This window comes from Cimex lectularius, unplaced genomic scaffold (assembly GCF_000648675.2).
Source record: "Cimex lectularius strain Harlan isolate CLEC.00 unplaced genomic scaffold, Clec_2.1 scaffold7, whole genome shotgun sequence".
In the NCBI taxonomy this organism is placed as follows: domain Eukaryota; kingdom Metazoa; phylum Arthropoda; class Insecta; order Hemiptera; family Cimicidae; genus Cimex; species Cimex lectularius.
In genome coordinates this window covers 1,954,053-1,966,112 of record NW_019392731.1, presented here as the reverse complement: position 1 = coordinate 1,966,112, position 12,060 = coordinate 1,954,053, and the positions used below count along the sequence as shown (strand labels likewise).

General features: G+C 33.2%; 1 protein-coding gene across 1 annotated transcript in view; it reads left to right on the top strand.

The window, feature by feature from the left end:
• Positions 1 to 11,080, top strand: part of LOC106663939 (vesicular glutamate transporter 1-like) — an 83,142-nt gene extending 72,062 nt beyond the window's left edge. The window contains exons 5-15 of the mRNA XM_014389193.2: positions 8,203 to 8,226; positions 8,341 to 8,388; positions 8,458 to 8,567; positions 8,628 to 8,742; positions 8,802 to 8,976; positions 9,109 to 9,219; positions 9,409 to 9,587; positions 9,647 to 9,890; positions 9,951 to 10,078; positions 10,139 to 10,318; positions 10,395 to 11,080. Of these exons, the coding sequence (XP_014244679.1) occupies positions 8,203 to 8,226; positions 8,341 to 8,388; positions 8,458 to 8,567; positions 8,628 to 8,742; positions 8,802 to 8,976; positions 9,109 to 9,219; positions 9,409 to 9,587; positions 9,647 to 9,890; positions 9,951 to 10,078; positions 10,139 to 10,318; positions 10,395 to 10,559 (1,479 nt within the window). The 3' untranslated portion in view covers positions 10,560 to 11,080. The remainder of the gene's footprint in view (positions 1 to 8,202; positions 8,227 to 8,340; positions 8,389 to 8,457; positions 8,568 to 8,627; positions 8,743 to 8,801; positions 8,977 to 9,108; positions 9,220 to 9,408; positions 9,588 to 9,646; positions 9,891 to 9,950; positions 10,079 to 10,138; positions 10,319 to 10,394) is intronic.
• Positions 11,081 to 12,060: the final 980 nt, after the last annotated feature.

Here is a 12,060-nt window from a genome sequence, read left to right as displayed (position 1 = left end):
TTGTCTTCCAGTGAAAAATATTTTATGAAATTTCTTTATTTGACCTTTCAAGTGATTAGCCTGTAAACCTAAATGTTTGAAAACGACCAAATTATAGAAAAATATTTTATGGAAAATTTAATGAATTTACCCATTTGAAACCTCTGTTGACAATTTATTGTAAAAAAATTGCTTTGACATTGCCAACCTTAAGATAGAAATTTTGATAAAAAAATGTATTTAATTCACTAATACAGTTATCATAAAATATACACTTACAGATACACTTAGAAAACTCGATAGAAATAATAACTTTGAACATTGAATCATCAATCATTACATGTGTCAATATTGATTTGAGTCATCAATAATAAGTCACACCCTTTTCAAAAACGGTCAGTTAATAGCCACTCACTCTAATTATCGGGGGCAATTTCGTGTTAATTATTATAATCTCTACTGCATATAGCTCGATTTCTCATCCATTACTTGAAGGATGTAAAGATTATCACAATGAATTGGCCAGCACGTTCTCCTGACATCAATCCCGTGTAACACTTATGGGACATGATATAGATACGGGTAACATGATACACCTTTTAGATGCCCGACTGAATTTCTCTTGAACCAATAGCGATATATATATATATATATATATATATATATANAGGCTTAGTGTGTTGAAAAACAATGGGTCAATCCCTGTCTCTAAATATAAGACATAATCGGGTGTATCCTTTCTTAGGAAAAAGGAGGACACATCAGTTTAAAGTATGATTTACGCTAAAAGCAATGGTGCTATCGGATTTGAAATTGGACAAAAATGACAAAGTACTGCAACAAAATTACAATAAAAACAGTTATTTGGTTTTCTATTTATTAATTACGTTTCATGTTCGAATTGCCTGCCTTGCTTAAAGATGCAAAGATTTGTTCTTTTTAACCACTCTTCATCGGTGCTCAACGCAGTACAGTCAAGGGAGATGGATTGACAAGCATTTTCTATCTTTTGTCGCATTTCTTCAACTGAAGTTGCTGGGTTATGATTGGCGTAGACACTGTTTTTTAAATGGCATCACAGAATATACTCAAGTGGAGTAAATTCGGGTGACTGAGGAGAACAACAGATCGGGCCATGAGGTCCTATCCACCTATCCCGGAAGTGATGATTCAAATAACGTCTCACCTGCAAAGAATTGTGTGCAGGCCATCCATCAAGCTGGAGAATCATTCTTTGCCGTTGTTGCAGAGGAACATCATCTAAAAGTGTTGATAAACTTTCGAAAATTGCAACGGTTTAGTATGCCATTAGAGGTGAACTTGGATTCATCAGCCCATAGCATGTGTGGAAGAACGTTTTCTTCAGCCTCCTAAATCGGCATTTGTGCAAGGAACGTTAGACGCTTGTCATAATCAGAGTGGTGAAGTCCCTGGGCAAGATTTAAAATTGTAAGTTCAGAGAGCATCTCTAATTTTATTTTTTGAAAAACCTAAAACCCATCCAACATTTCAGAGAGAGGAATTTGGATTTTCGCGGACGTACAGTAAAATATTAAGCACCTCGTCGAAAGTATGCTCTCTGGTTCTTTTTGCCATAACTTTTTCATTTCATGACCAATTTAAAATTCGATTGCACTGTTGTTTTCAGCATAAAAAATCCTTTAAAATGATTTATCAGGATTAAAATGATTTGTTGTTGCTGGGTTAGGATTGGTGTTTTTAAATGTTCCCACGAAAATAGTCAATTGGAGTTAAATCAGGTGACGGAGGAGGTCAACAGATCCGGCATGAGGTCCTATCTACCTATCCCGGAAGTGACGATTCAAATAACGTCTCTCCTCCAAAGAATTGTATGCGGGACATCAATCAAGCTGTGTTAGTAAAGCCTCAAAAAAATTGAGGACCTGAGCACCATTTAAATTATTTTCCTAGAAATAAGGCATAATTAATTTATTTCCGAGACCACACCAAACATTGATACTGTGAACCACCTGATGATGACAAGGCTTTTCCTCTTACCACGTTCGAAAATGTCAACGATTTATTTGCCATTAGAGATGAACTTGGATTCATCTGTCCATAGGATGCATGGAAGAACGTTTTTTTCAGCCTCCCAAATCGACATTTATGCAAGGAGCGTTAGACGCCTGTCATAATCAGAGTCCCGAAGTCCCTGGACAAGATGAGACCGATCCGGCATAAAATTGTAATTTTATTTTTTGAAAAAACTAAAACCCTTCCAACATTTCGGAGAGAGGAATTCAGAATCTCGCGAACATAGAGTAAAATATTCAGCACCTCGAAAGCACGTCGAAATTATGCTCCCTGTTTCTTTTTGCCATAACTTTTTCATTTGTTGACCAAGTTAAAATTCGATTGCACCATTGTTTTCAGCGTAAAAAATCCTTTAAAATGTTTCGTCAGGATGTATAGGGTCGTATTTGAAAATTTAAAGTTGAAGTGGGTCTGAGATACCCTGTATAATTTTTCTCTAACTAAAGGTAAAAATGTGAAACTAGACTAAAAAATAATAAACACGTATTTTTTTGATAGCATCATTGGGTCCAGACAAATTCAGCCGGGCGATCTAAAAAGTACACCCTGTATAGTATTAAATCGGACAATATACCTATTAAATATGTACTAGAAACATAAATGTTTTATATGCGGTACACATCGATTTAAGTCATTTAATCGATGTATTTGCTATTATGTAGGTGTATAAGTTATGGTTTTGCGTGTATTAAATTAGTTTTTAAAAAATAACACTATTTACTACTGCAAGGCAATTCAAAACTGGAATAACCACTTCCAATTAGGGGATCTTCGGTCTATATTCGATGAAAGCCCGGAACGGACTGAATAAAAAATATTAATATTAGTAAAGGCTTGGGGATGTAACGAAGGAGGGTTTTTCTTGGAAGTGAACACTGCAGGTGTGATAAGGGAGGAATGTGAAGGGTTGCAACACACAAGGGTCAAGCGAGTATGTAACATATATATATGTATTTTTTACCAAATAAGTGTTAAGGGGATTTGTCTACATATAGGAAATACATATTTGTTGTTTTGACCAATGATTCGCCATATCAAACCAGCTCCTTCCATAAGAAGTATCCCAAGGATTCTATACCCCTCTCCCCAAGAAAAGCCAATATTCTGGCAGACCGATGCGCATTTTTTCCTCGAAATGCTCAAGTATTCGACGGCATGTATCGAATGTAAAGGAAGGGAAAAGAAAAGGTAAGTGGCACGACTGGGGGTTGAGTAGGAGGATCTGTTGAGAGCCAATGGAATCCTACCTGGGATGTTATATCGATTCACTACCACCACGCCTCCCTCCCACAAATACAAAAGTAATTACCCCGCAGCTCAAATCTTGCAATATTCCAGTTGTATCATTGAAATAGAACCGTCAAATTCGATCGAAATCATGCAAAACACAGAATTCAATTTTATATTAATAAAAATTATGAAGACGTGACTTTATAGTCTGGTATAAATGGTGCATGTGCCTTCTTAGGCAGAAGTGCCTTGTCAGGTGTTCAACCAGAATCCTGTTTCTTTTGTAAGTATGGGCAAAAAGTATGGATGACCCTTCTATGAATCTCTTCAGGTGACTCATCCCTAGGGTATTGTTCCACCAGGATTTAAACTCATTACAGATCCATTTTTGGAAGTGTTTTTTTTGTGGCAAGATGGTAGGCCGCAATGGGTTTAGGGTCTAGAAAATTTATATGGCTCTTTTTTGACCCGCTTGTCCAGGGATCCATGCAAAGGTCACGTCTTTGGTGTCATTGACTTCTGCCAGGGCTTTCATACAATACCGTACGCTTTCTTGCTGAATAGACTAAAACAAATAACAGCGAGATTAGGCGGACCAGAATGGACTAACAAATAAAATCCTTTATCCTTTAAAAAATTGAATGTTGCGATACAGGTTAATACAATACAACTTGCGAATATACCTCGACTTTAACAAAGTTATTTGTGTGTCTGTAGCAAAGTTTTTATTTAAAAAAAACTTTCTTTTATGAAATATTTTTCGTTTTCATAAGACATACTATGCACCATACATATTATTGCAAACTTTATTTTTTTGGTTTAATTGAATGCTTAATATCGAATTACACGCGTTTTGTCTGGTAAAATGTCATCGATTGTGACAAACCAGCTATTTCCTCAACAATATAACAAATATACTTAATGTATGTAAAAAGACTCTATTTTTCTATTTGAATGGGAAAGAAAACTAAAGAAAAAACAGTTTAGATATGACTAAAATTTACTTACAACTCACGTGGAAAGATGTTATTTTTGTGAAAATTACAATTTGGATAGAATAATAATGCTGCTTAAATCGCCACATGCGAACCGAAGGTTTTCATGTAATTAAATAGTTTCTCAGACCTTCCTAGTTAACGCTATGTACCCCAGGGTAGTAACCGAGGTCCTATCCTATACTTAATTTACACTCACGATATCCCTGCATCACCTAAAACAATTACATCTACATTTGCTGATGACACAGATATCATTTCCTACCGTTCTGATCCTGTCATCCCACAGAAACATTTAAATTACATTTCCTTGTTGGAAGATTGCTATTAGAAGCGGGAAAATAAAAATAAACTAGACCAAAAGCAGGTTAACTGTTACACTTCGACGCATCATACTACCTCCTCTCAACTTTAGCAACATACTCCTTCCTATGTGCGTTACCTGGTACCTTGATTTCTAGATAGACGACTGTCCCCACATTAAAAAAATACTGGAACTAAAACCTATTCACCAGACTGCTTTGTTTAAACTGTTATTGCTCCAGTATCCGTAGTATCCAGATCCAACATTCCAAGGTCGGAGCATTGCCTACAATTCCTGGTAAAAACCAGATATCTTAAATTCCAGTCGACCCTTTCGAATCATCCCATTGTAACCCTGCTTGCATTCTCTACTATTCAGAATAATCCCGATAATAAAAGGAACTGGCCCTGCGATTTCTTGGTGTAAGGTAAAAGTGAATTTTCATATTGGAGCCACACCGGTGGGTAATACTTTTTAAAAAGGATAGTTCCTACTCACATTAAGTTGTTTTGCAACGATCCGGATTTCGAGCCTTTTAGCTCATCATCAGGTTCGACTCAAGCCAACGCGACGTTCCAATTAGCAGCTGATTTTTTTAATGGCGCTCAATTTGAACGTGCGAAACGCGGAAATTATAACACAAATAAATATTATACTAGTAAATACTTAATATTATTAAATTACTATAAAAATTAAAATAAATTAGTTTAATTATTTGGATGTTTGATATTATTTATGTACATATTTAAAATGGGAGGTAGATAGGAGAGACGTGATTGTGGAAGTCCTTCAACCTGATGATGAGCTAAAAGGCTCGAAATCCGGATCGTTGCAAAACAACTTACTGTGAGTAGGAACTATCCTTTTTAAAAAGTATTGAACACCACACTCACTCCATCATTTATCATTTCCACCTTTGGGTATTCCGTCATATAACAAAGTCATGATTGTATATATTTATTTATCATAATTTTATTAGAACTGTGAATGAAAATCAAATGAAATATTGTAATTAATGGTGGACGCGAAAATGGCTGAGCATCGGTAAATATTTGAATAATTTATTAAACAAAATTTTTTTTTTATGCAGATCATTTCTTTGGATTAAAATGTGTCTGTCTCTAAATGTTTCTGAACGTCTCCGGTGTACGTCAAAAGATTACAGAATTACATAGCATTTTGTCCAACATAACTAAGAGCTACATAAACGGCGCTGCGAGTCTACAGTTCCGCTTAACACGAACGTTTGATGTGCATCCGACGTTTTTAAGTAAGTGGAAGCACATTTTATACCTGCCAGAGGAGAGAAAGTCTTTAAGATTGCTGAGTCGAAAATTCTTACATCCTCTTCAATTTACAACGACACCCTTAGGAAAAGTTACCAAATCTTTGTCCACGTTATAAAAGGGTGTTTAAAAAGAAGCATGTGTCTATTTATGATGGGGAGTCACTTGACTGGGAAAAATCTCTTTGTTGGCCAACTGTGAGTTCTAATGGAGCATTTGTTGGTGAGTTCATGACGTCACTTCCGTCTTGACAATACCCACTTGATCGCCCTCCTACTTCCTTTCATATAAAGCCTTTCGGGTCTAGAAGAGCGTGAGTAATGTCATCAGAGGTACCCCACCTCAAACAATTTCCCGCTATACCTTTTCAAACTTGCATATGGATTGGTATTCCATTTCAAGCTACATTTAACTTCGACGTTATTGACCGAATGATTCTAACTAAAAAGTTTTCAAAAAAGACTTTTAAAAAGATTCAGACAACAATATTACACATCACCTCAACCTAGACCTTACATAAAAAATGCTTAATTAAAAGAAGTAATTTGGTCAATTAGACCACTAAACAAAATGTATTTAATAAATTTCAAGATTGATTTTCGTTTAAAACTGGCAAATTCACTTATTCCATTGCTTTTGTGGTTCTTTGAAATACCTAACGATATCAAATAGATGATTGATTGAATCAGATAGGTTTAGTTCAAAATTTAAATAATAATTTCATTGCTTTTTCTTAACAATTTGCAATCGTTTTGTCTACTTTTGGAAATGAATAACTTTTCATTTTCAAACTTTAAAATTTGTTTACATCGTCAAATCATTTGTTGAGTAAAGAGACCCAAAAGCTTGAAATGATACATGGCCATTTTTCTATGTTAAGTTCCTGGTTGCTTGCGCGCGCGCGTGTGTGTGTTTGTGGTGTATGTAATGAATAGTATATGCCTTCATATTTAGAGCCAAGATGACTATTTTCCTAGAATTGACCCTGTTAATTTTAATTTAATATAATTATTGAACTGATGTCAATTATGATTAATTAATGACAAATAATTAAAAATTATAGATTCAATTGATTTATATGCTTCTAAAATTATTTTGAAGTTTTATACTGAACTTCATTCCAGCATATGCAGCACTCTGCACCAGTTTATTACTTATAAAACATACACATTACTTATATACAGGGTACTAATTCGAATGTAGTGGGTTCCAGTCCAGCTCTTGACATGCATTCTTTGCATAAAAGTTAAACCTCCTCTACTGCGGTGGTATTAGATCACTCATATAATACTGTTGGGTCGGATCTGAACCCCCTCCCCATATTTTTGAACCATTTTTTCCCCAAAAACGCTTTGAACACGTAGAAAATGGATACTAATATTTCTGTAAAGGAAGAAGATAACAAAATTAACAGCATTCCAATCAAATATAATTTTTATTTACAGATTAAAATCGGTCCTGGTAACCTCAGTTCTGGTAAATCAGTCTTACAGTTTCAGACTCAAAAATTATCACAATTCTGTTAGAAAATTCATAATTTGAACGTCATATAAAAATATAAAAAATTAACATGAAATGGCAAGAAAATAATCACAATCATCACAAAATTTCAAAATCATAATCACAAACTTTCTTCAACGTAGGTCGAGGAACAGTCGGGGCAAAGCAAAACGTTATGTTCCCCCCCACATTGATTTTTCAAAGTATGCACAGTATGAGTTTCCTTTCCTGTCAATGACGCAGAAGTCGCACCGTCTCCTTTTTTTGGTCGTACTATTGTCAGAAGATGCTGCCTGTCTTTTTAGCTTCTTGCCTAGCTGTTTGCCTATCATCACTCTTAGATTCCTCGGAAGACGTTCGCATTAGCGAATCTTTTCTCCATCCATGGCTTAGTCAACGCAATCGCTAAATTTTTGAGAATCGTCAACTGTATCGTGTTAGTGTATGGTTAAAATGCCAAAAAGGGTTGCCAAACTAAGTAAATAAACTACAGTGGGGTCAAATCTGACCTACACATTTCTACTACAGTTGGGTCTGATCCGACCAAAGGGGGTTAAGTGAAGTACAGTACGTACCTTATCGACGTGATCGAGCCAACAGCTTCCTAAAAATTTCACCTGGGTCAGATCCGACCCACTGTAGTAGAGGAGGGTTAATATATATTAAAAACTGGTTAAGATAACTAATAAGAAGAGTTTATTACTTGACTTCAATTTATATCATGAACATTAAACATATTTCATTAATATTACAATTAAAATATTTTGTAGTTATAATTATTTATATGCAATTTTAAGGCTGTAAAATTATGTGTTGTTTTAGTTTTAATTGATGACTGTTTCACGCTGCTCAGATCAACCAAACAGCAAAGGCCGTTGTAAGTTAACCGACTTTTGTTTTTGTTTAAAGAAGAACATGCCTGTACAATTGTGCAAGTACGCTTGTTAAATTTGTTGATTACATACACTAAATTTATTCAAATGTTTTTCAGGAGCATGCTATAAAGAAAATTAACGTCACTCATAAACATTCAACTCCTGTAAGTTGTCACAAAAGTAAAAATGCCATCTATGTTTTGTCAAAACTTCTAATTTATGTTAATTTACAGTTTCATTGGTCAGTTGGTATGGAAAGTGCTGTAGACTCTTCATTTTTCTGGGGCTATCTTGTAACACAAGTTCCAGGTGGCTTTTTGGCATCAAAATATCCAGCAAATAAGTAATTATTTTATTTTAACTTTAATTTTTCATCAAATAACGTAACATATTTATTTCAAAGGATATTTGGTACTGCAATAGCCACCTCTTCGTTCCTCAACCTTCTTCTTCCAGTGGCTGCCGATACACAGCCATTGTTTATAATCATTGTCCGTGTTCTTCAAGGTCTGGTCGAGGTAATAAATCAGAATAAAGTCAACTTTTTTAATTAAACAGTTAAAGTATATTCCTTTAGGGTGTCACATATCCCGCCTGCCATGGTATTTGGAGATATTGGGCTCCACCCCTTGAAAGAAGTCGTTTAGCGACACTAGCATTTTGTGGAAGTTATGCAGGTGTTGTGTTAGGAATGCCTCTCTCTGGTGTCCTAACAGCCTCTATAGGATGGCAGGCTCCATTTTACTTTTATGGTGAGAACTATTTAACTTTTATTATTTACTAATTATTTATTATTTGCCTTCAATAAGATCAGCCCTATTTTTAATTTTAAACATACTTTCTTGGATGTTTAATGATAATTTAAAATGGTTCTACTCTTTCAGGAATGGTGGGTCTTATTTGGTATTTAGCATGGCTTTGGTTGGTATTTGAAAAACCATCCAAACACCCAACAATATCTGCTCGAGAATTGTATTATATTGAAAATTCTTTAGGCAAGTTTTAAGATAATTTTATTGTTTAAAAAATATGTATATAATACTAGTTTATTATGTATATAATAATGTATGTATATAATAATTGTTCATAGTACTTGTTTTTCATAAAAACATTTATTTTTAAATTAAAGGATTAAAATAATTTTATAAAAATATATATATTATTAAATTGTTATATTATTTTAGGTTCAACTAACCAAGTGTCCATGCCAACCCTTTCAACAACCCCTTGGGACAAATTTATGAGATCTATGCCCGTTTATGCCATAATTGTAGCAAATTTTTGTAGATCCTGGAATTTTTATTTACTAGTTCTTTTCCAAGCATCATATTTATCTACCTCATTTGGTTTCAAGATACAAGAGGTAATGTTTAAATGAAGTTTTGTTGCCATTGATTTTTGTTTAATGTGAAATCATTTTAGACGGGCTTTCTGGGAGCTCTTCCACATTTGCTGATGTCCATTATTGTGCCTTTTGGTGGTCTCTTAGCTGACTATGTACGAAAAAACGGTATCCTGTCAACAACAAATGTTAGAAAGGTGTTCAACTGTGGAGGCTTTGGGATGGAGGGTTTTTTCTTTGTAGTCGTAGCATATTCAACTTCTGCAGTTTCTGCTAATGTAGCATTAACTCTGGGTGTAGCATTTAGTGGATTTGCAATATCAGGTATAAATTATGCAAAAATAACTGTTTTTTAATTGATTTAAATTTTTCATTTCTATGCAGGATATAATGTTAATCACCTCGATATTGCACCTAGATATGCAAGTATATTAATGGGCATGTCTAATGGCATCGGAACCATTGCAGGCTTAATCTGCCCCATTGTAATAGATCATATTACAAAAGATCATGTAAGGGTAACTTTACTTTTACGATGTACATCAATTTATGAATAATATAATATTTTTTAGACAAAAGGATCGTGGAAAGTAGTTTTCCTCATGGCTGCTACTGTCCATTTCATTGGAATTACATTTTATGCCATCTTTGCCAGTGGTGAGCTTCAGCCATGGGCAGAACCCCCTGATGAGAAAAAGAAACAATGGGATCCACTCGAAGGGGCAAGATCTCCTACTGAAACAACAACAATGGTACCAGCTAAAAATCCATTCTACATGAAAAACTATTTCCCCACATTATATAATAAATTATTCAAAATTTCTCCAGGATGGAAAGACAGTTGGTTATGGTGCAGTTGACATGGGTTATACAAACCATGTAATGACAACAGAAACCGTCCAACCAGAAAGTAGAGATGAATACATGTATGGTGCAGTGGAAGAGAGGTCAACAACCCAGCAAAAATCTTACAATCCCTTCCTTAATGATTAAAACAACGGCCTATTAAAAAAAGAAATGGTAAGAAAACATTTAAAAATAATATTATTAAACACTTTATTATTTGAGACATGTTACATCAGATGTGAGAAATAAATCAATGATGAGGGAAACAAATTAACAATCTGTCATATCAATTTAAAAAAAAATAGATGGAAATTTTAGAAAAGTTGAAAAGTTTAGAGGAACGTTGCCAAATGCTTTTATATAATCTTAGCTGCAAACGTAAATTTCTAGAAATCAGAATTAAGAATTTTACAAATATCTAAACTTATCTATGTATTAGTCATTATACAAATAATGTTTTAAAGGTGTAAAATCTTAAATATATTTAAAGGAAGTGATAATTAATTGATGTAAAATATATGTGAAAATGTTTGTATAATTAATATTTCAGGGTGAAACGACAAATAAGCCTAATGCATGAATGTACGAGTAGATAGATATATCTTAATGACTATTGATTTAAATATAATTTTTTTATTCAAAAAGTGCTTATCGATGTAATTTTAATATACGTGTAGATTTCAATATTTTATTTATTAATTTTTTTTTATTTTATAAAAAAACTGAAACCTAATTTTACATTATCAAAAAAATTATTATTTTAAATAGCTTTTTATAGTTGCAAAAAGCCTTATTAAACAAATTGCTTAACAATATTAGCAAATAAATGCATATACTCTTAGTTCCTTCCATTTATTTTTTTGAATAAGAGATAAATTATGATGTTTATATATTTTAGCTTATTAAGTAGACTTAAAATTTCTAGATATTAAAGAAAAACTTAGGCATTAAGAAACCAATAATAGAGTTTTCACTCAAAAGGCTGTGTCGACAATAATTAGCATGTAAGAAATAATATTTTTATTCATTGTAATGGATTATACTATTATAAAAACATAATTTTATAATCCATAAGCTATTGCCACATACGCTTGCATGTTGCAATCTTGTTTTTTTCACATAAGAAGATAAAATATATTTAAAAGTATATCAATGATTTATTTATGTATGAAATAATTTAAAACATTCATTTTTCAATTAACTTATTAAAGATAAAACTCAGTATCAGAAAGAAACTTTTTAATACTTATAACTTATGTGTTACATACTTTAACAAAAACTGTGTTGTTTTAATCAAAGAATTGTGATTTTTAAAATTAAAGTATATAAAATTAATACATTTTGTAGTTACATCAAGTTAGAATAAATAAATTTGAAAGCTGGAAATTCATTGGTATACAAATGTGTTTTATCTTGCAGCAAACAAACATTTAGTGGCATGGTGCTGTGTGCGATCTCTCATGAGTGCTCTATTAAACTTGAACAATAAAGTTGACAATAAAACTCATAATGTGCTTAGTATTATTCAATAGCATATTTTTTTAGAAAAACCTGACAATAATTAAAATTGAATGCTCATTTGAATATTGTACTTCTCGTGCCTAACATGCAATCTGTGAAATTATTTTGAAACCCTTTTATGAAATTA